The following is a 21123-nucleotide window of genomic DNA, read 5'->3' on the forward strand; positions in this document are numbered from 1 at the left end:
GCGTTGTGGGGATAGGGTTTTCCCTATAAATAGGCACCCCTTGTAGTTCTTTTGATACATTGAAGTTGAATAAAAATTCCTTCATGGTTTTTCTGCTCTCGGAGTTTCTGATTTATGGAAATTTTAAAGTGGGTGAGAAGCCCTCCCTTTTCGAATGGCTGAGATTAAAGTGGGTGTGAAGCCCTCCCTTTTCGAAGGGTTAACTACCGTGGTGCAAAGTCACGTTTATTCCCATCCGCCCCTCCATCTTATTTCATCCTTCACACAACCATTTTCGCGCCCAATCCGTTTGTTTTGCAGCTGTTCATCCCTCCACAGCCAGTTTTCAGAATCTAGCCTTACAGGAGGGCTGAAACTTCGATGGAGCACCATGCCCAGACTACAGCCTGGATCAACGTGAGATCTGGAGGTTTTGCAACCCCAGCTGGCGAACCAAGGCTAGGAAGCCAATTTGGGAAGGTGGGCCTTCATCGCACGTGCGTCAGCCCCGGGGCACCATCTGCACGCGGGAGCTATTTCTGGGTCAGGTTTTTCTCTTGTTTTCCTCTTTTCATCCCTAATTTTATAAACCCTAACCCTATATTGCCCTAAATCCCCTATTTCTATCTCTTTTCTTACCCTAGGGTTCCTTGATTTGAAATTGGTGAATTCCTTGGATTAGGGATTAATTGTCATACATGTGTGGATGATTTCTATTTCCCTTTTGAGTATTGTTTGGTTCATAATTTTTATTGATCCAGCCCTAACGTGTGTAGGCCTGGACCCACATAGATTCCCCTTTAAATTGAATATTTGGACTTTTGTGTGGGATGTGGAATTTGTGTAATTGTTTATGAACTATATGATCTTAAATCTGAAATCTTGCACATCATATCTGAATTTCATGTCCTGCATCACATATAGTTCTGTCAATCTCTCCTCTTTTTTAGAGTTGTAGAGTCGGGTTGTATTCTTTTACATTTTTGCGCACTTCTAATAAAATTCAATTACCTCTCAAAAAAAAAAATTTAATAAATAAAAATAAAAAAATTGGAAACTTTCTTTGTTAGCCACCATTTGGTTATTTGGAGGGAAAGTTACAAACGTTGTCTTAAGAACCGTTGTGGACAAAGATCGGAGGTGTTTAATAGGGATCAATTGAATGTAATGGGGTGGGCCTTAGCTTAAAGGTTTTAGGCTAGAATTTTTATTTTTTATTTTTTTTTTGCTTTCCTAGACTAATGTGTAATTGTTTCGGCTTCAGCCTTGTTTAATAAAATTGTCACTATCAAAGAAAATAATAATAATCATCATATACTTTTGCAACTTATCTTGTGCGCAACTATGATCATCGTTTCGTGTTTTCCATTAACCCAATCCAAATCTCAAGAGAAGCACACTGGAGGTCCACCCACTGACTTTCAAGCTTTTATGAGGTCTATATAAAAGCACGTTCTGAACTACAAGGTATTCAATAACAGTAACGGTGGCCATGACAGCTACTGCCACTATTGTTATGGGCTTTTTTCTATAATTAAATTTTTTTAAAAAATAAAAAATCCATGTTCCATTACAGCCATTCACAGCCATTACAACCCCGTAACACATAACAGCTCCCCCCCTTACCGTTAAGTAACGGCCGTTATATAACCATTTCTTAATACCTTCATTGCTAATGACATTCTATAATCCATAAGCATGTTCTACTTGAAATGTCATATCATTATTCATTAATATAACAGCATGGTTTCTGTCAAATTATACTCGAAAGATATACACAAATCATGGAAAAGCAAACATAAAACATTACTTATATTTAGCTAGTAGTGTTCTCTCATATAGAATTTGGAACATCAAACCTTTTAGAATTCATTCTACAAAATATCAAAGGCCAACGACATACATCATCTAAGGAATATACCTCACACTCTTATAATTTCAAGATTTCGGAGATAAATGTTGAAGGTAAACCTGTCTTTGATAATTGTTCTGTGCTGTGCGCCACCGCTGCTGCTCCTCCAGATCTTCCTTCAAAGAAGACATCTGAACTTCCAAAGCCACCATCTGGGCACTACGGCAAGAAAAACAGTTGGAAACTCCTTATGCTCACTGTCACGTGCAGAAAACAAAATAATTTGTAAACTAGCAATGACATATCAAGCAAGTTCTCTCACATTTTTCCAGAATTGTCTTCATTGAGACGCTTTATTTCTGCTAATGCAGAAGATAGAGCCTCTTCTTTCTCTGCAACAGCAGCGGCAGCTTCAGTGGTCTTCAATAGAACGTCACTTTCAAGTTCTGAAACCATTGATCTGAGTGAAAGGATTTCAGCTTCTAGTGACTTCTTCAATTTGTCCGCCTGCACGATATGGGTTTTGAAGACCCAATTCAAAAACACATGGTTATAAACAGTTCCAGAAAAGAAAACACCTGAATAGTAAATCATCATCATCATCATGTCCTTGTCCCAGCTGTGGTGTCGGCAAAAAAAAAACATGAAAAGGAAAAGAAAAGCCTATTGTAAAGATGGATTGCAATGTAATCTTTCATACAAAAGGGGTTCAGAATATACCTCAGCTTTGAATCTTTCATGAGCAGATTCCATCTGTTTCAATGACACCTCATTCACTTGTGCTATTTCTTTGTACTGCCAGTGCACGCTAAGATCCTCTCACTATTCCAAATCCTATTCCTTGGAGCACTAAAAAGTATAATTCACTTCAATTGATAAGCACCTGTAACATATGATCCTTGTAAGCTTGTGCTTCATCCTTCAGTTTCAAAATCTCCTCATTTGCTTTCCGCAAGTCCCCAATACCCTGGTACATGTTAAAACTAACTAATAACATCATGGCAAGAATGAGATGCCAGGTCATAAATCTCAAAACTTCAAATTTGAAACAATCCAGCATTCCGGTTGCACTATAAATCTAACATCAAATAAAAGTAACCAATGCACAATCCATTGACCTTCTTAGATAAACCATAACAAGAAGTAACAAAACAGAAACTTTGTCCATAATAAAATTGGCATTTTTTAATTTGAAAACTGGTAAACATGTAACAAAGATATCAACAAGTGAAGTAGCACAGTACAGTATTTCATGGGACGAGATGAATGAAGACAAATGTGCTTCCGGCTAAGGTGGAGTCATTATGAAACATAAATAAACAAACACATTTGCTCCACCACTGGTTCTACTTGAACTCTTTCTTTAGATCCATGTTGGAATAAAATAATCGATATTGCCACGATGATTTTCATTTTATTTGTAACCCTTCTAATTCAGAAACATGATATTGCCAAAAACTAAATTGTTACCATAAATAACTAAAATATAACAACTTCCTAGTGTGAAGGAACTTCTTAAATGCACCAAAACAATTTAAATGCCCATTTCCTTAACATCTTTGCTTTGAAACAGAAAAGCAAACACCGGTAAAGAGAAAATAACCTAAAAAGTGAAAACAAAAATTGATCTCATTAGTAGAGCAAACAGAGTGCTCAAATCCACTGTCCTCAACAGTCTGCTACCCAAAACAAGCTGTCAGAAATCAACACCCAATATTTGATGAAACAATTAGATAAGAAAGAACACATCAGCATTGAAGCACAAAATATAAGCATTAAAAAGCAATAAAAGGAGGAATGAAGATACCTCATCCCACCAAATTTGTCATGACCCCATTTAAAACTATACACGACCCAAGTGTGATGATGGGAATCACACATGGTGGAGCACGCCACAGATGGGGCAACTTGGTAAAAACTATCTTCAATTGGAAGGCCATGTTAATAGTCTACCTAGCTATGGGATTTTATTTTATTTTTTTAATGATTTTTTCTGTTTAAACAATAAATTTGCTGCAAACCAATTGGGCTGTTATGTTTGCCAGATTATTGTGTACATTACAGCAGTACAGCTTGAAACAACAACACCCATCTGCTTGCTGGAGAATCGTTGATCGTTCTGTTTAAACTATCCACTAGCACACCAGGTGGATTGTTCATCCATCACCACCCAATGAGCATGGTGGACAATGGGCAGGATTTACTTATCAATAATGCACAAGATAAAAGTTAGTTATATTGGAGCATGAAAGCAAGCCAATACAAAACTAATGAGAAGAAAAGCATAATCAGTAGATGCATAAATTTGATACATCGAAAAAACAAAATAAAATTTGTGACCAACCTTGATATACCAAAGTATCAGTATAAGATACTTGGTGCATGGCAAACCATTGTTCATTGTGTTCATCGAAGTACCAGCTAGTTCAAGAAAAAGAGGTGAAGGTCGAACGGTGTCTTCAGAGTGAGGTACCAGGTGGTTTTATCCCATCTTAAGTAGGAATTTAAGAGCTGACGACACAGAAAAACAATGGGTCTCTTAGAAGTGCTTAACAAGGTTTGCCCTTCCACTTGACAAGGTACTCCTAGTAACCGCCATGTCGTGTGGAAACCACTTCTTCATCTAAGATATCCTTCATCTCCACTCTTTTCATAGGTATGGATGGAACGAATGGTAAAGGTTGAGAAGAGGGGTCAGGTAATGGCCATGGATTTTGGGACAGGTCAGGGGCATCATCATCAAAGTTCATGTGAGGGTTAGGGGAATGTCCATGAAACGGTACAAGATCTTCCACATTAAATGTGGAACTGATACCCATGTTAGGTGAAAGATCTATCAAGTAAGCATTCGAACCCAGTCTTGAGATGTTTTGCGTGCTTGTCTGTCATACGCTATCTCAGCGTAATCAACTCGGCCTCCAAAGCCACAATTTTAGCTCTTAAGTTCTCAATCTCCATCCTAGAAGCTTTCGCTGCAGCAGTCTTGATCGTAAGCTCTCGAGCGACCTCTTGTGCACTAGCTTTCTCGAGATCGGCCGCTCGTTTCTTCACTTCGAGATCAGCGACAACTTCCTTAGCTTGACAATACTTGTTAAGCATTCCTTGAAGTTCCAGGAGAGATGGTATCCTAGTTGCCAAAGTGGGATCTGAGTAAGATAGCACATACGCCAAATCAACCAATTGGCCGATTTTATCTATCAATTCAGCGTTGAAGGATTCAGACAACCCTTTCCGAAGGAGCTCGTGTAACTCGACTTGTAAGCTTTGAAGACTATTATGGTGGAGAGGAGAAGTTGTCGCAGACACATCTTCGGCGATAGCCCTTTCAAGCAAAGAGAGAACGTCGTCGACAGGAGAAAAGGGGGAAAAGCGGATGCATCATCCTCTAGAATAGTGGTTGAAGAAGAAAGAAGAGGAGTAACACCAACCACTTCCATTTTGGTCGGTGTAACAGGGATCTTGACCGAGATAACTCCAGCTGGTTGCTTAGCGTTGACCGAATGTTGTTCTGCAGTTGTAGGCAAGACTTGTTCAACTACTTCCGCAGAGGTGTCAACTATTGTTTCCTCCTCAGATGCAACACTTTAAGTCTCAACCGATCCTTCAGGTATTGCTACTGCAGATTCGGCTGGAGTAGGGATTTCCTTGACTGCAGTAGGTAATGAAGGAAATGATGGAACCATGGCCAGTTTGAAAGGATGGGTGTGAGAGATCAAAATCCTTCGTCATGTGACTAATGCAGGAGGGAAAGGAGTTCGTTGTGTATGCTTCGATTTAACAAGGGCAGTATTGACCTCGGGCAGACTGCTAGAGGGAAGGTCATATATGCTAGTCTTGGTATCTGAATTTAAAGATACCACTGTTGCAGTTGCCAGGATGCGATCCTTGAGTACCACGGGAGTGACCACCGCTGCGGCCGTTGGGGCCGTCATTACTGAGATTGACGGCATAATTGCAACCAATGGGATCGCTGATATCAGTTGTCGTTTGTCCTGAGTCCATTTGTTCCAGCATTTATTAAAATGAGCCTCCTCATGCGGTTTTATGCCTTCGGCCATTTATTGGAAATAGTCTGTGAGGCCAATACTTTGTTTTGAAATATTTTTCGAAGGCTGCTATGGCCTCGGCCGAAGAAGTATTCGATGGCTTTCTAGGTCTCAACAGTGGTCGATGTTTTATTGTCAGAGGAAGTTTGGAAGAAGTTGTGCGCTGGAAAGAAAGAACAGGAAGTTTTGGGGGAGGATTGATACCTCCCAAGTCAGAAATTTTCCTTGGAGCCATCCATTGCGGTCGAGCGGCAGCAAGAATATCAAAATGTTCCTGGGTGATTTGCGGAACTTTTGGGTAGGGAGGTTCAACCGTCGTAATGGGAGGAGCAGCAGTTGATCTTGTCTTCACTCTCGTTGTTCTCTTCGCAGTAGTGCCTAGAGGTGCAGGGGCATTTCTTTTCTTGCTCTCCACTCCACCAGACCCAGCTGAGAGCAAAACTAGTATGAAAGCTCTATGGTACTTTGAGAACTCAAGAACTTAACATACTAGCGATCCCACCATGTTACAAAGCTACTCATCGCCTCAGGAGACTCCGGGTAGGTTGGAATCTGTAGAGCGACCGCTTCTTTACGATAAGATTTGCCGAGAGAATTATAAAGCTCCTCATCGGTCACTATCACTCGATCGTAAGGAAGTTGGTTAAAAGTTGTGTGAGTGAGAGGACAAGGGATGTATTGCACCAAACCGAATTGACAAGCAAACAGAGAAGGGTGATGTTTTTCAAACACCTGCTTTCACATTCTTGCCTTTCTCGATCATGCCGTCAAAAGCCAAATCACGGCCTACAACGTAGCAAGTCCAAGCGTGATGAAGTTGACTGGTCAAGCACTCATCTTTTGGATCAAATTGTCTTGTGAGCCATTCAAGTTCATAAGTCTTCTTCCCCACAAAGGGCATAAAGGACTGATTGTTATCGGATTTCGAGAGAGAGAAGAATCCTACAAGGTATTCGGTGACAGTGTCGTTCTCAAACGAAGTGTGGAGAATTCAATCGCCATTTGAGGAAAACGATCGGTCGATATGCTCCTGATCAAGGAGATGAGGTCGAAAATACACTACAAACCACATCTGTGCAAGCCATATAGGTCCTCTTGCTAAGTATAATCCTTTGACATTGACTTCATAGAGACCTCTGTACAAATGGCTGAGAACAAATGGTGTTAATGCTACTCAATGTTCTTGAACAAGGCATTCAGCTAAAGTAACGTATTCGGTCATGACTTGCTGGGCGTTGACGCATAAGAGATGACGATAAATCCAGAAGAGAAGAAAGGCGAGACGCTCAATTTCTTTGACCGGTCCTTCGAGCTTGCGGTCAAGGTGTCCCGTATCGGTATCGGTTGGTGTAACGGTGTCCTCCAAAACCGATACGGATACGGGGGCGTAACAGCCCGTAACGGCGCAAAATTTTTTTTTTGCCAAAAATATATGAAAAAATATGGATTAAATCCAGAATATTCTAAGCATTCCAAATATGCATTCATTTATAAATTGGAACATGTTTATAGTGGTGTAACGGTCCACTCTTTGGTGAGAAGTTGTATCAGACTGTCTGATGAATTTATGAACCAGATAACCTGAATTTGATTACAAAATTCATATATTTAATTTTCTAACTATCTACTATCAATGATAGATATATTAGAATGAATGTAAAATGAAAATATCTTACATTAGGTGTTTGCAATTATTTTTGAGGAATTTCTCGAACATACCTGTGGTCCTGTGCAGTGTGGTGCACGTGACTGTGATAGTGTGATTCCTGTCTATGACCTGTCATCCTCAAGTCAAGAATATTAAAAAAAAATAATTAGTAGTGTCTGATATACTCCCCTGCAACTTGATTAAGGATTACTTGATTGGTTGTCAAGGGAGCTATTTTAAATACAAGTTCGGCAGTGTCAAGTGTGTGCATGGCTTCTTGCAATAATACTGTTGTGAGTTGTCTGCTGCAAATACTTACCTTAACACAAATATATACTTACAATCACAAGTCACTACCAAAATGAAAATCTGCTTTTTTGTGGTTGCTCGACCTCCACATCATCGTCATCGTCACCATCAGGCTGAGGCTGTCCAATAGGTGTAGGTGTTGCATATCCATAATATCTAGTGCCAGAAGGAAATACTAGATCAACGAAACTAGAGGATGACTGATCCTGACTAGGCAACAACTCTGACCCGGAGTAAGGTTATCCACCAGTGCCCGTCGAATAGCCATACTGGTGCCCATACTCAGGCTGTTGAGAATCTTGAGATTAAGAGTGCGTCTGCTGTGATGAGTAACTTGGATTTGGATCTGGATATTTATAATCATATAGATATTGATCGGGAGGGCTACTCCAACATGAATGTGATGGAACAGGTTCAGTATAACCATCATAATTCAATTCACCATAAGAATATCCATCATAATAACCAAGACCATGAGCCTGCTGATGTTCTGAACCTCCCAGACCCGGTGCACCACTAGATGTACCCACCTCCTGCTGGCTGTATCGTGACTCGGTACACTCATAAGTCCGACCTCGTGTACCACCTCGTCGATGTTCATCGACATCGTGATCTGTAGACGGCTGTATAGGGCGTTGAGCAACACCAGAAGTGCCAGCACCAGAGGCAGGGGGGTCATCGTCATCATCCGACACGGTCACGTACCACTGCTCGTACTCTTTTGTTGATCTTGAGCCGTATCCGTACGTGGCATAAACGCTGCCCCTCTTACTGGGTCCAACACATCTGCACGACTCTCTTATTGCGCTCTGCGTATTTCTGGGTCATCAATTTCCAATTCTTCACTATCCTCTTCAATTTGCTTTTCCCTTGTTTCCAACCAAGGTAGAAGTGGGTCATCCTCATCATAAATATTGTCCAAGTTTATTGGACAGTAGTCTCCGTCATCAGCAGCTGTAATGCTTCTATGATATCGTCGCATGCTTAGTTTTATATTGTAGTGCATGAAGACAAGTCTATCTAATGTTCTAGTCTGCAATCTATTCCTATTCTTTGAATGAATGAGTGCAAAACAACTCCAATTCCTTTCGCAGCTAGAGGAAGATGTTGTCTGGCTCAAAACTTTTACTGCAATTTTTTGAAGAGCCTTCGTACTCTCTCCGAAATTAATCCACCATTCGGCCGGTTGCAATCTAGATACTGCATGCTGTGCAAGAGCATCTCCAAAGCTACCAAGGCGATTTTCAAATGTATCTAATTCATTAAATGCCTTTATTTGCAGATCTAAGTCAGGCTCTAATCTCTTTATCACATTTTTTAGCCCAACACGAACTTCATCATCCGCAACAAATGATTAGACATATCTATACCTAGGATTTAGGTAGTAACCTGCTGCATGAAGATCGTGATGGAGTTGTTTTGTCCATCTCTTGTCGATCATCTTCCAATAAGTCTCCCAACTTCTACAATCACGTTAAATTGCAAACTTTGCCTTATCCATGGCATCATATAGGAAGCCCATGGAAGGTGTTTCATCGGATTCAACAAGACGGAGTACCCTCATTAGTGGGTCCATCACCTTTAGGATCGCCTTGACCTTCTTCCAATATTTGTTGTCCGGTATGGTGTTCACAACTTCGACCGGTGTCCCTGATGTCTTCTTCCCATGTTTTGTGTTGAGCCATTCTCGGGAAGCGAACATCTCACTCAACTCTTCCCTATGCTGGAATAAACTCTCTAATGCTATAAAGTTTGTTGCGAATCTAGTCGCCGCAGGCCTCAACAACTCTCGTCCTTTCGTGAACTTTCTCATTATTGCAACTACTTGATTATGGTTGTAAATAAACGTCGTCACTTCCCTCGCCCTTTCGACCATTTCCTTAACATTCTTCTTCTTCCCAATATCTTCCAATACAAGATCAATACAATGGGCAGCACATGGTGACCAAAAAAGATGTTTTCTCTTATCCATCAACATATGTCCTGCAAGCTTATATGTTGCTTCATTATCTGTCACAATCTGCACTATATTCTCCTCTCCAATCTCGTCCACAACTTTATCCATTAGTCCATTAATATAAGTAGAATTTTTTGTTGCCTCTGAGGCATCAATTGACTTGTGGTATATAGTTCATAAGTGGCAGTATAACATGAAGTTGATCATGCTGCGTCTGGTTGGGCCAGTCCAACCATCACACATGATTGTGCATCCTCTGGCTTGCCATACAGGTTTAAAGGTAGCCACGTATGCTTTCACATCCGCATACTCTGCATCTGTCCATTTCCCCCTAATCTCCTTAGCCGTGGGAGCTTTTATTCTTTCACCTGCTTCTGCTGCTGCATCAATTACCACCTGCCAATATGGAGAATTGGCTGCGTTAGGAGGTATGTTGGCATGTATAAATAACTTTGCTGCTGCTCTACCTAATTTCTCAACGGAAGTTCTACTCCACATTTGTTTTATCTTCTTTTGTTTAGTTGATTCTTTCCTAAATAGGATTGGATCAATAGAGGGTCTCCTAGGCTCATTTACTTCTTCATCCAAACGTATAGGGGCATCACGTGAAGATGTCTGTCGTCGGCTCCCAAACATACGTCGTAACCCACCAAACCTACCCCCCCCCCCCCCCCCGTATCACGCACTGACCCATGCGTGCCAAACATGCGGCGACGTTCTTCCTCTTCACGAGCTAGACGCAAGCTCTCTCTCCTAGCTATAGTAAATTCTCGATCTGAATCTTCATCAGAATCAATAATATCTTCATCACGAATGCCCATATATTCAGGACCAAACACTTCCTGTCGAGCTGCATCCAAAATATCATCTTTCTTCTTTTGTACAGCAGCACGTTTACCCTTCGACTCATCCAGACTAGCTTGCATTAAAAGCATTATCTCTTTCGGTACTCTACTACATGGCGTAACTTGACCCTTTCGATGTGCCAAATGTTATTTGAGACAGGTAATTCCACCAGTCACTAGTCTATCACAATACTTGCACTTCATTTGGTGCCTAGTACCACTAACCCTCTCACAATGTTGTCATCCAATATCATCACTTACTTGTTGTTGGCCAGACCCAGACATTTCTTTAGGTTTAGGTAGACACTAGATAATTAGATATGAGTATGAGTGTATGACTTATGTTAATAAAGATGATTTTATATTCTAACTAAACCCTAAGAAGCTCCAAGGCAAAACCTGCCCAATATAAGTAAATAAAAACATAAAGTCACTAATTCGAAAATAGAAAAAAATTATAAAATGACACCCCAAATCTGTAAAATACACATTAACATGTTCTACTATGATTAACACATCACATGGCATGATTAAAACAGTAAAACAATCGTTAAAAAATTATTTTTCGAATTTTTAAAAAAAGGGCCATAATTAATGCGTAAATAGAAAAAAATATTAAAAAATTATAAAATGGCACCCCAAATCTGTAAAATGCACATTAACATATTCTACTATGATTAACACATCATATGGCATGATTAAAACAGCAATACAACCATTAAAAATTGATTTTTCGAATTTTAAAAAAAATGGCCAAAATTCATGCGTAAATAGAAAAAAATATTTAAAAAATATAAAATGGCACCCCAAATCTGTAAAATGCACATTAACATGTTCTACTATGATTAACACATCATATGGCATGATTAAAACAGCAAAACAATCATTAAAAATTGATTTTTTGAATTTTAAAAAAAAGGGGCAAAATTCATGAGTAAATAGAAAAAAATATTTAAAAAATATAAAATGGTACCCCAAATATGTAAAATGCACATTAACATGTTCTACTATGATTAACACATCATATGGCATGATTAAAACAGCAAAACAATCATTAAAAATTGATTTTTTGAATTTAAAAAAAAAAAGGGGCAAAATTCATGCGTAAATAGAAAAAAATATTTAAAAAATATAAAATGGTACCCCAAATCTGTAAAATGCACATTAACATGTTCTACTATGATTAACACATCATATGGCATGATTAAAACAGCAAAACAATCATTAAAAATTGATTTTTTGAATTTTTAAAAAAAGGGGCAAAATTCATGCATAAATAGAAAAAAATATTTAAAAAATATAAAATGGCACCCCAAATCTGTAAAATGCACATTAACATGTTCTAATATGATTAACACATCATATGGCATGATTAAAACAACAAAACAACCATTAAAAATTGATTTTTCGAATTTAAAAAAAAAAGTGTCAAAATTCATGCGTAAATAGAAAAAAATATTAAATGGCACCCCAAATTTGTAAAATGCATATTAACATGTTCTACTATGATTAACACATCATATGAGATGATTAAAACAGCAAAACATATTAAAAAAAGTATAAATACCTATTTTTGACAAATTTATGAAAAATGGCCCACCAAGCTTTGATTCAACAAAATCCGCAATATAATGTGTTTTTTCCTCAAATATCCAGCCAAGGTTGGTCGAAATTAGTAGTAGGAGTGAGAAACAGTTTAGAAGCAAGAAGTTTTAAAAAAAACAGCAAAAACGAAGCTTAAAATGCAAAAAAAAAAAAAAAAAAGACCTTTTTTTTACCGTTACGGGCCAGTAACGGCCGTTACGCCCGTAACGGGCCCGCATCGGCCGATACGGGAACAAAAAAACGTAACGGCCGATACGGCCCCGAAACGGGTAACGGTTCCCACCGTTACCGTTACGTATCGGCCAATACCGATTTGGCACACCCTGCTTGCGGTAGACATTCATGAAGTTAGTGTACCCTTTGGCGGTTTTGTTGGAGAAGTTTTTGCGTTGACCTGTTTTAGCCTTTGTGTGATACACCCTTACAAAGGGCAAAAGTTCGATCAGATGGCAAATGTCTTTAATGTGATGCTCATTGGACCACAACCAAACATGAAAATGTTGCTAGAAGTGCTACAAAATGACGATAATGCAAGAAGGAGAGATGTGTTGGGTGAGTATTCAAAAAGTGATAGTTTGATGCATTCGTATATGCCAAGGTCTTTCCACATATCTTTGTGTTGGGTCGATACTCTGTCAAACCAATCTTCCCACCCTGGAAGTGGTTTTGGCCACAATCATGGCATTCTTAGTGCATTGGCCACATCAGGAATGGTTTCGGATGTGATGAGAATGTTATCTCCCGGACATATTGAAAAGAACGGATGATTTGTAATGCTTCGGCTGAGATTTCTGGAGAGAATGAGGGGCCTAGGCAAAAAGCTTCTTCGTCTAGAGGAGATTTGAAGATTATCTCCTCGGTACACTTGCTAGCGAATAAATCCATTATTGCCTTTACATCCTTTTGATCAAAGGTAGGGTTGGACGATGAAGAAGTCATTGCTAAGAGATGGAAGTAGCAGAAATTTCAGAAGAAGATGAAATGCAAAGAAAGAAGGATTCTAGAAGTATAGTAGATTCAAAAGCGATATTGCATATATATAGACAGACGGAAAGCAGCATTTATTGTGAAATTATGCCTATTTCGATAGAACGGCTCTTTGAGAACACATGTTGGCTCAAAAATCATTCAATGCTTCGAATCGATGCAACTGGGACTAACGATAACAGTCAAAGGCGGTTCATATTTGGGTAACACGTGTGAGCATTTATGACAACATTGTTAAAACTTTAAACGTCGTTGTCATTTTCTTCGAAAGGAGAGCGACGAGGGGGGCAATGTTTGTATCCATTCCGGCCGAGCCCTATTTCGACCAATAAGGGTCATTTACGTGTGATCTATATGGATACGCGTAGTGCCGTCAGAAGATTTTATGCAGATATGTACGGTTGTATCTCGAGGAAAGAAGTATGACGTATCAATTATATTAAGGAGGCCGATGCGTATGCGACCGAGTTCAAGTAACTAAGCAACGGGTAGTTAACGGTAGAAATGTGTACAATTGTGGACTAATTGGTTGAAGAAAGATTCAAGGGAATACAGAACGTGGGAAACATCTAGAAGCAAAGTAGTGGGGATCCGTTACCATAACCATCGAAACGTGGAAAGAATCCAGAATGGTTGGATCAGAGCTATAAATTGAAGAAGATTGCAGCAAAATAATTCGTCACATACCAAACCAAACAAACCAAATCTATCTTTGATTATCTTTCAATTATCCTGTAAAATTTACATTCTTTAGTGTTACTTTTTCTTTTCTCGTTCAAGTGAATTGCAATCCTTAACATAATCATTTACTTTCCATACTTGTCAATTACATTCCATAGTGTAACCTGTAATATAATCAGTAGCGTTAACCCTATAGTCAATAACCTTAGCTTTACCAAGAGTTGTTGCTAGAACATTGAATCATGTTCGACTACGAAGGAGCATCCTTCAATAGCTGATAGCGGCCGATTGTAAGGATTTCTTTTCTCTTCTCACTTTATCTGCACTGAAAAGTCCTTTCGTACGGAAGGCAAAGGAGTAACCCATCATCAGAGGACGAACCCCACCCTCTAACCATCGCCTGATCATTAAACACATTGAGCGATTGGCTGAATAGGCGACCGATCTTTCTAGAATCCGGTCATACACATTGTGTCTGCCTATCTTGGTGCTTGAGGTCATTGTTATTCGGTTTGAATTGGAACCATAATCCCAATTCTGGCACGCCTGCAAGAAACAGACACTTGTGCCAAGGAAGAGATCGAAAAACGAGGGGAACACCAACAGTGCCTAATATGATGAAGGATAGCCACCAATCCCTGGTGATTGCACGGAAGTTTTCCACTAACAACCAAGCGAGTTCAAAAACAAATGGTTTTGGGCCCTGCCTATCCACCCTCAGTTCCAATAAGACTGGATGATGATCAGATGTGGCCCTAGGCAAGCCGCACAAGATAATCAAAGGGTACTTATTAACCCAATCAAATCAAATGGTAGCCCCCCCCCCCCCCAAAAAAAAAAAAAAAACTATCGGGATATCGATCTAACCCATTCCTCAAAGCCCCTGACACTTCTCATGACTCTAGCTTCAGATAGTTTTTCATGCACAAATCTGATGGTGTTGAAATCTCCCCCAACGCACCATGGTTAAAAGAAGCTCCGACCTAATTCACCTCTGTCAAGAAAAGATGTCTTTGAACTGGAAAGCAAGGGAGGTAAATTGTTGTAATTAACCATCTGAATTGGTATCCAATGTCTTTAAACACAACCAAAACCAAAAAAGATCCAACTGACTACCCTCCACGCACCAGAAGGCTTTATTCCACGCAACCACTATACCACCCTTGATTCTTCTGCATACAATGCATACCACCCCTTATCGATGATGCCTCAAGTGGGGCCGAGAATCTTATCATCAAAGGTGTCCAACTTTGTTTCCTAGAGAGCAAGAATCTGGGTCATATGCCTTTTACATACCTCTTTTACATGCAATCTTTTTTCTTAGCTTCCCAGCCCCCTCACATACCAGTAGAGGATCTTCATTGCACAATAGAACGAGAGGCTTTTCCCTTCTTGTTGTCATTATCTCTACTAGAAGAACCATAATTGACAAAGCACTCCAAATTAAGTAGCTCACTCCAACCTCTAAGTTTCTTTGGCTTATACTTATGCTTAGCGCTTCCCTCTTCTTCTGGTTACCTCTAGTCTTTCCTCTACAAAGTTAATAAAAGCATGGACTTCTACCACTTGTATTAAGCATCCGACTCATCGAAGTCGAGTTCTTTCCAACTCGGGGTGAATGATGCAAGCCCACAGCCCACTAAGGCCCATCCAGGCCCACTGTAGTGCCTAGCACACTTAAGCCCATCTAAGCCCAGCAAGACTAGTCCCATAGCCCACCGTAGAGCCCAACATGTGCTGATTTTTTTGTTGATTATTTACTGATTAGAGTGGCCTAAATCAAGTATTGTAATTTACTATTTTTGGGAGATATGGGGGGCTAATTTGAAGATGTGATTGAATATATGAGCTGGTTTTAGAGATATAATTACTATCCATGTTTGCTTTTTATTATCAGATTTTTACCATATTAAGGAATATTAGATTGGATTAAAATAAATTGTGATTGATTTAAAATCAATATTTTAATTAGGAGATTTTCATTAAATATTCATTTAGGATCTATAACGAGGGTAGTGGTGTAGGAGTTAGTCATTCGAATATTTTTAAGTGTGAGTTTTCTTAAAGTTTTTGTAAGAGAAGAAAATTGATATCAATAAAGTTCTTTCCCTCTCTACTCCATTGTTCTTGTGGGCAGTGTTTTAAATATCGACAATATTAGTCGATATATCCCACAATATATCTTATATCCCACATGTGTGATACGAAACACACTAATGCTGATATATCCCACAAATTCGATCCAGTGAGCATTTTCAATTTTTGATCCATGTTTTTGTTGTAAATCACGTTAAACAGGTGTCAAATGGTTACAAATCTATGATTCTTCATGTTTTCCATGAAAAATCATGGATTTGGAACTTCAATTTCGAGATTTGGGGAAGATTCTCAATTTCTCGCAAATTAGTTGCAATCTTTGTATCCAAACACAAAATTAAACATGTACGTAACATGATCTAGCAATTTTTCTTTTGCTTTTGAATGTATTGCTTGTGTTTCTATACATTTCTTACACTTATAACTTATATGAATAGACTTTGAATATACTTGCGTCAATTCAGTTGCGAAGCGCATATATTAGGACTCCATACAAAGGAAACCCTATTATGTGCACTTTTTTTTGTAATGTTTTGATTTCTAAGTGTGTATTGATGTCTTTTTCAACAATCCCTGAAGTTTCATTGAAAAAATCGACCAATTTCCCAATGTTCCCATGTTTCCCAACAACAGCGATACATTACGCGATACAACCGATATATCCTATGCCATAACCGATATGTATCCGTATCCCAAGGGTGCGATACATTATGTGATAACGATATTAAAAACATAGGCTTTCTATCACTATAGACGTCACCTTTTCTTCAACTTTTTTTTTCACCCATCCAAAACATACCTTACCAATATAGACTCCTCACGTACGGATAAAGAATTTAAGGACCAAAATACCCCTACTTTTCAGACTTTTCAACGGCCTTCTGCTGAAAAGCAAGGGCACTTTCGTCCTAAAGTCCATTTTGGTAACTTAAGTTTCTGGGACGTTGACAAATCACGCTGGATAAAAGGTTAGCGTCTAAAGTCACAATTTTTTCTTAAAACATTGCTTGTGGGTATACTTTCTCTTAATTTTTTTGCAATTCGAGTATCGAGATCTCATTGACTCGATAACCAGGTTGCACCAAATCCCCTCCCTCTATTATTGACGCGATTCGGCTAATGCTATTCGATGGGTAAACTCCTCCGATGCTTACACTTGGCACCTTGTGAATGAGTCGAAGAAATCAAGTAGTTCAAGGAAACCACCTCGATTGCCCTCTCCCATGTTCATGGGGATGTTAAATTGTATAGCAAATGATTCCACTAAAAAGGGACCAATCTCCATAGTCTTGTAGTCGAAGGCTCCCTCTTTTGTAAGCTTTTTTGTAGTTCTCAATGATTTTTTTTCCGCAATCTTTAAAAAATAAGCCAAATTTTAAAATCATTATGTCTGGGAACTTAAGACGTAGTCAAAATTTTCTAGCTACCTCTTGGAATCAACTATCAAATAGAACCTTGTATTGTCATTCAAGAAATTGGAGTAACGGGCAGGCATGTCTATCGAGATTAGCAAGATCAACTTTTATCAAAGTGACGGTAATGCAAGGGCATTTTCACACTAGGTTCAAGTGGGGTGGCCTGTGGGATGCAGGGGGGACACTCGAGGTGGGCGGCCCGTGTGAGGCGGATCCCACTGGTGTGAGGCGGGTGGCTCGTGTGAGGCAAAACCCATGTGATGTGGGGCCCACGAGGCACGAGGGGGGTTTGGCCGAGGACCTAACCCATGGGATGTGGGGCCTGAGCTATGAGATAAAGGGATTGATTCGTCATGCTCTATCAATTCGAGCTTTTAAAGTAAGTGGTTAGTTGTCCTACATCAAAGTGGTATCAAGGCAAGAGGACTCGTGTTTGAGACTCCTCACTGAGGGTAATTAATGCAGGGGCATTTTAACACCGGGCTCGAGTGGGGTGGCACTTTTAGCTAAAATAGTTAGTTGTCCTGCATCAGACAGCTTCTAATATGGATATATAAATTAGAAAACTTTTCAGAGCCCAACCAAGTGGGAGGACTCCAATCGGAGCTACAGCTATCTAAGGCTCTAAAAGAATTGTAGACATATAATCATGTAAATTTACCTGGTTGATGAAGAATTGACACACAAGGAGAATTGTAGCCAAAATGGTTGGAAAAATCACAAATGCCCTGCCAGCTCAAAAATTGGTGACTGACTACATGTTTCGTACCAGGACGTCAGTATAGCAAGAACAGCAACAGGTATATTGTAGTCATTTAATCATGCATATATAGTATATACCTGGTTGATGATGCACTGACACACAATGAGAATTGCAGCCCACAAAATGAGTGGAAAAAATCACATAAGGCACTGCTAGCTCAAAGATTCATGACTAGCTAATTCTTGCTTACTAGGAACTCGGGATGGCAGGAATAGCAACAGCTTAAGAGGTGCAAAAATTAGCTAATGCAATTGAGTTGGTGTGATATCCGCAGCCAAGTGAATTGGATAAACAAATGATTTTTTTATGATTAAAACAAATGATCATCTATTGAATGAGAAGCAGACTGGACTGCATACAAAAGTTTGACAAGAGATGCTTTAAATTAAAAGCTTAGAACCCAGTTAGAGTTGATGCTTGCTTTTAAATACTCCACTCATTATTCTGACAAGATTCTCCCCATTTTATTAAACCCAAACAAGATCACACTTGCATTCACACCTTTATTGTAAGTAGCATAAACTTATCAATAATGGTTCGAAAAAAGGCATGGATAAACAGATTTCTCATCTGGAAGAACAGAAAATGCAAATTACCGTGCAAACACTGAAGCAAAAAGATAAAGAGAATGAAACTTACAATCTTATCCAAATTGCTCTTAAAGGTTGCATTCTTCTCTCCTATCTCGATATCCTTTTGCCCCAGCATTTCCACCAACTGCCGTTTCGATTTATGATGCTCAGAGGCTTCGACAGACAACCGCTCAACATCTCCATCTTTAATGATCTGAAAACAATGCACAAGCAATCAAATGAACTGGTGGGGAAGAATGATGAGCCACTGAGCAAATACACAAGAGCTTCTGTAACTAGTCTACAGCTTACAGATTCAATATAATTGCAAAAACAGGACAGGAAATGTGTCCCAATAGTCTGGGGTCCAATGGCAGATGGGTCATTCTATGGAAACAGCACAGATTGGCCTATGCTACTTGCCCGACTGATGGACAGTTTCTCATTCAGTGCCGACCATCGCCTCCAACATCTTTTGCCATTGTCCATTTGAAGGCTGCCAACTGTTACTGTTCAGAAGTATAATTTAAATCATGTGAACCACCAATGCTAGGGCCCACCAGATGAATGGTTCGGATCCAGAGCTACTGAGACACTGACACGTGATCATTGCCATAGGTCATGAGTCGAATAGTCAAAACCATCTGAGCAATGAACTTTTTAAGCTGGTGGCCCATTCAGGATGTGTTAAAGGCAGAGCATGTACATGCTTAAACTTCTTTGGGGGAGGGGGGGGACAGCCTGTGTACACACATCCACAGGCGCCAGTATGGTGCATCAGCATGATACCCAAGCCATCTATCAGGTGGGTCCCACCCCTTACCAGCACTGACCCAAAATCAACAGTTCACAAAACATGATATATATATATATATATATATATATATATATATATATATATATATATATATATATATATATATATATATATAAGCCTAACAAAGTTTTCCTAAGCCATCTGATGATTGCACCAGAATGAATATTTGGGTCAGGGCATCTACAATGTGGCACCCGCCCAATGGACGGCTTGGATCTTGTGCCCACATGCCACATTGGGACAAGCGAAAGTGTGTACATGGGATGCCTTGTACATGCATGTGCGCTTAGCAAAACTCTTGAGATGGTTCAGTCATGTGCAATGAAGACCGGGCCCTCATCACGTATGATTGTGTGAGATTGCTAAGCCCACATGAAGACCAGGACCATACACTGAGTGGGATTTGTTGGCGACCGGTCATCATGTGGGATCCGTTACTAAGCCCATATTACATAAGGTCAATCAATGTAGGGTTCATTACCGAAGAGGGATTCATAAACACCAAATAGCCAGGGAAAAGGTGTAACAAACCTGTTACTGTTGATACCAGAAAGTAGGTGTTTTACATAGAATCAGGGACTGAAATCTCATTAGAGGGAGAACTCGACCTCTTGTTCTCGTTAGAGAGAGGACAACATCTCATGGGAACTTTGAAATTTCATTGATAATCATAAAGATGCTTGCATGGTGTCAATGTTGTCGAATCACATATGCAATGATTGCATATGCCTATGCACATATGCGATCGCACAATCGCATATGCGACCGCATTTTTTTAAAATGAAAATTTAAAAAAAAAAATCGAAAAATATGGAAAATTTCAAAAAAAATGTAAAAAAGAACTAAGTTAATAAATAACTAATTTTACATATTTAAGATATATTTGAGAGAAATAAAATCAATTAAATAACAAGTATGGAAGGAGAGAGGGAACGATCTTATTACCGCCTTGATGTGAAGCTGTTTCTTCTCGGCCTGGACTTCGATGAGCTCGGAGAGCCTTTTTTCGAGAGAGGTGGAGAGCTGGGCGTTCTGGGACTGGAGCTCAGCAAAATCGGACGAGAGAGAGAGAGGTATTTCTGCTCGATGAGGGCGCACGTCTGCTCGGAGGTGATTGAGGAGGCGTCAGCCTGGGCCTTGACGGTCTCGAGCTCGAGTTGGAGGGCTCGAACGAAGGAATCGGCCTTGTCTGCAATGAGAAAGGCGTTGTGGGAGCATCGCTCCAGCTCCACATCTGTGATGAAGAGCGGCATCTTGAACGCTCTAGAAAAGAAAAATGGGAATGATGGTGATATAGAAGGAGATGGAGGAGAAAACTGCGTGCATGAGAACTAGAAGCGGGAATTTGGGGGAGAAGTGGACAGAGGAGATGCGGAGTTCTATTCACAGGGGCAGAATGTGTGGAATCGAGGGACCTACCACTACCAGTGTTTTAAACGGACGAAGCTACGTGGGGTCCAAAGAGATGCCCGCGACAAATCCACTCCGGGCATCGGTTTCTAAAGCTCACGATACGACAGGAAGTAAAAAATTAGATAGATCGAAAACTC

At 39.7% G+C, this 21123-nt stretch overlaps 1 protein-coding gene across 1 annotated transcript; it reads right to left on the reverse strand.

The window, feature by feature from the left end:
* Positions 1-1597: 1597 nt before the first annotated feature.
* Positions 1598-20698, reverse strand: LOC131221193 (nuclear-pore anchor-like). Its single transcript, XM_058216365.1, has 6 exons — positions 20519-20698; positions 18824-18970; positions 2715-2798; positions 2552-2626; positions 2154-2338; positions 1598-2050 (listed from the first exon to the last, which is right to left on the reverse strand). The coding sequence occupies exons 2-6, from the start codon at positions 18890-18892 to the stop codon at positions 1918-1920; spliced, it is 546 nt and encodes a 181-aa protein (XP_058072348.1). The 5' UTR covers positions 18893-18970; positions 20519-20698; the 3' UTR covers positions 1598-1917.
* Between the last annotated feature and the right edge of the window lie 425 nt (positions 20699-21123).

Source organism: Magnolia sinica, chromosome 12 (genome assembly GCF_029962835.1).
Source record: "Magnolia sinica isolate HGM2019 chromosome 12, MsV1, whole genome shotgun sequence".
NCBI lineage: Eukaryota > Viridiplantae > Streptophyta > Magnoliopsida > Magnoliales > Magnoliaceae > Magnolia > Magnolia sinica.

Excerpts from the sequence above, each read along its gene's own strand:
- LOC131221193 (XM_058216365.1), bottom strand. The coding sequence starts at position 18,892 with ATGCTGGGGCAAAAGGATATCGAGATAGGAGAGAAGAATGCAACCTTT. Across the intron at positions 2,799-18,823 it reads AGAGCAATTTGGATAAGATT|GGTATTGGGGACTTGCGGAA; the intron begins GTAAGTTTCATT and ends AACATGTACCAG. Across the intron at positions 2,339-2,551 it reads ATGAAAGATTCAAAGCTGAG|GCGGACAAATTGAAGAAGTC; the intron begins GTATATTCTGAA and ends CATATCGTGCAG.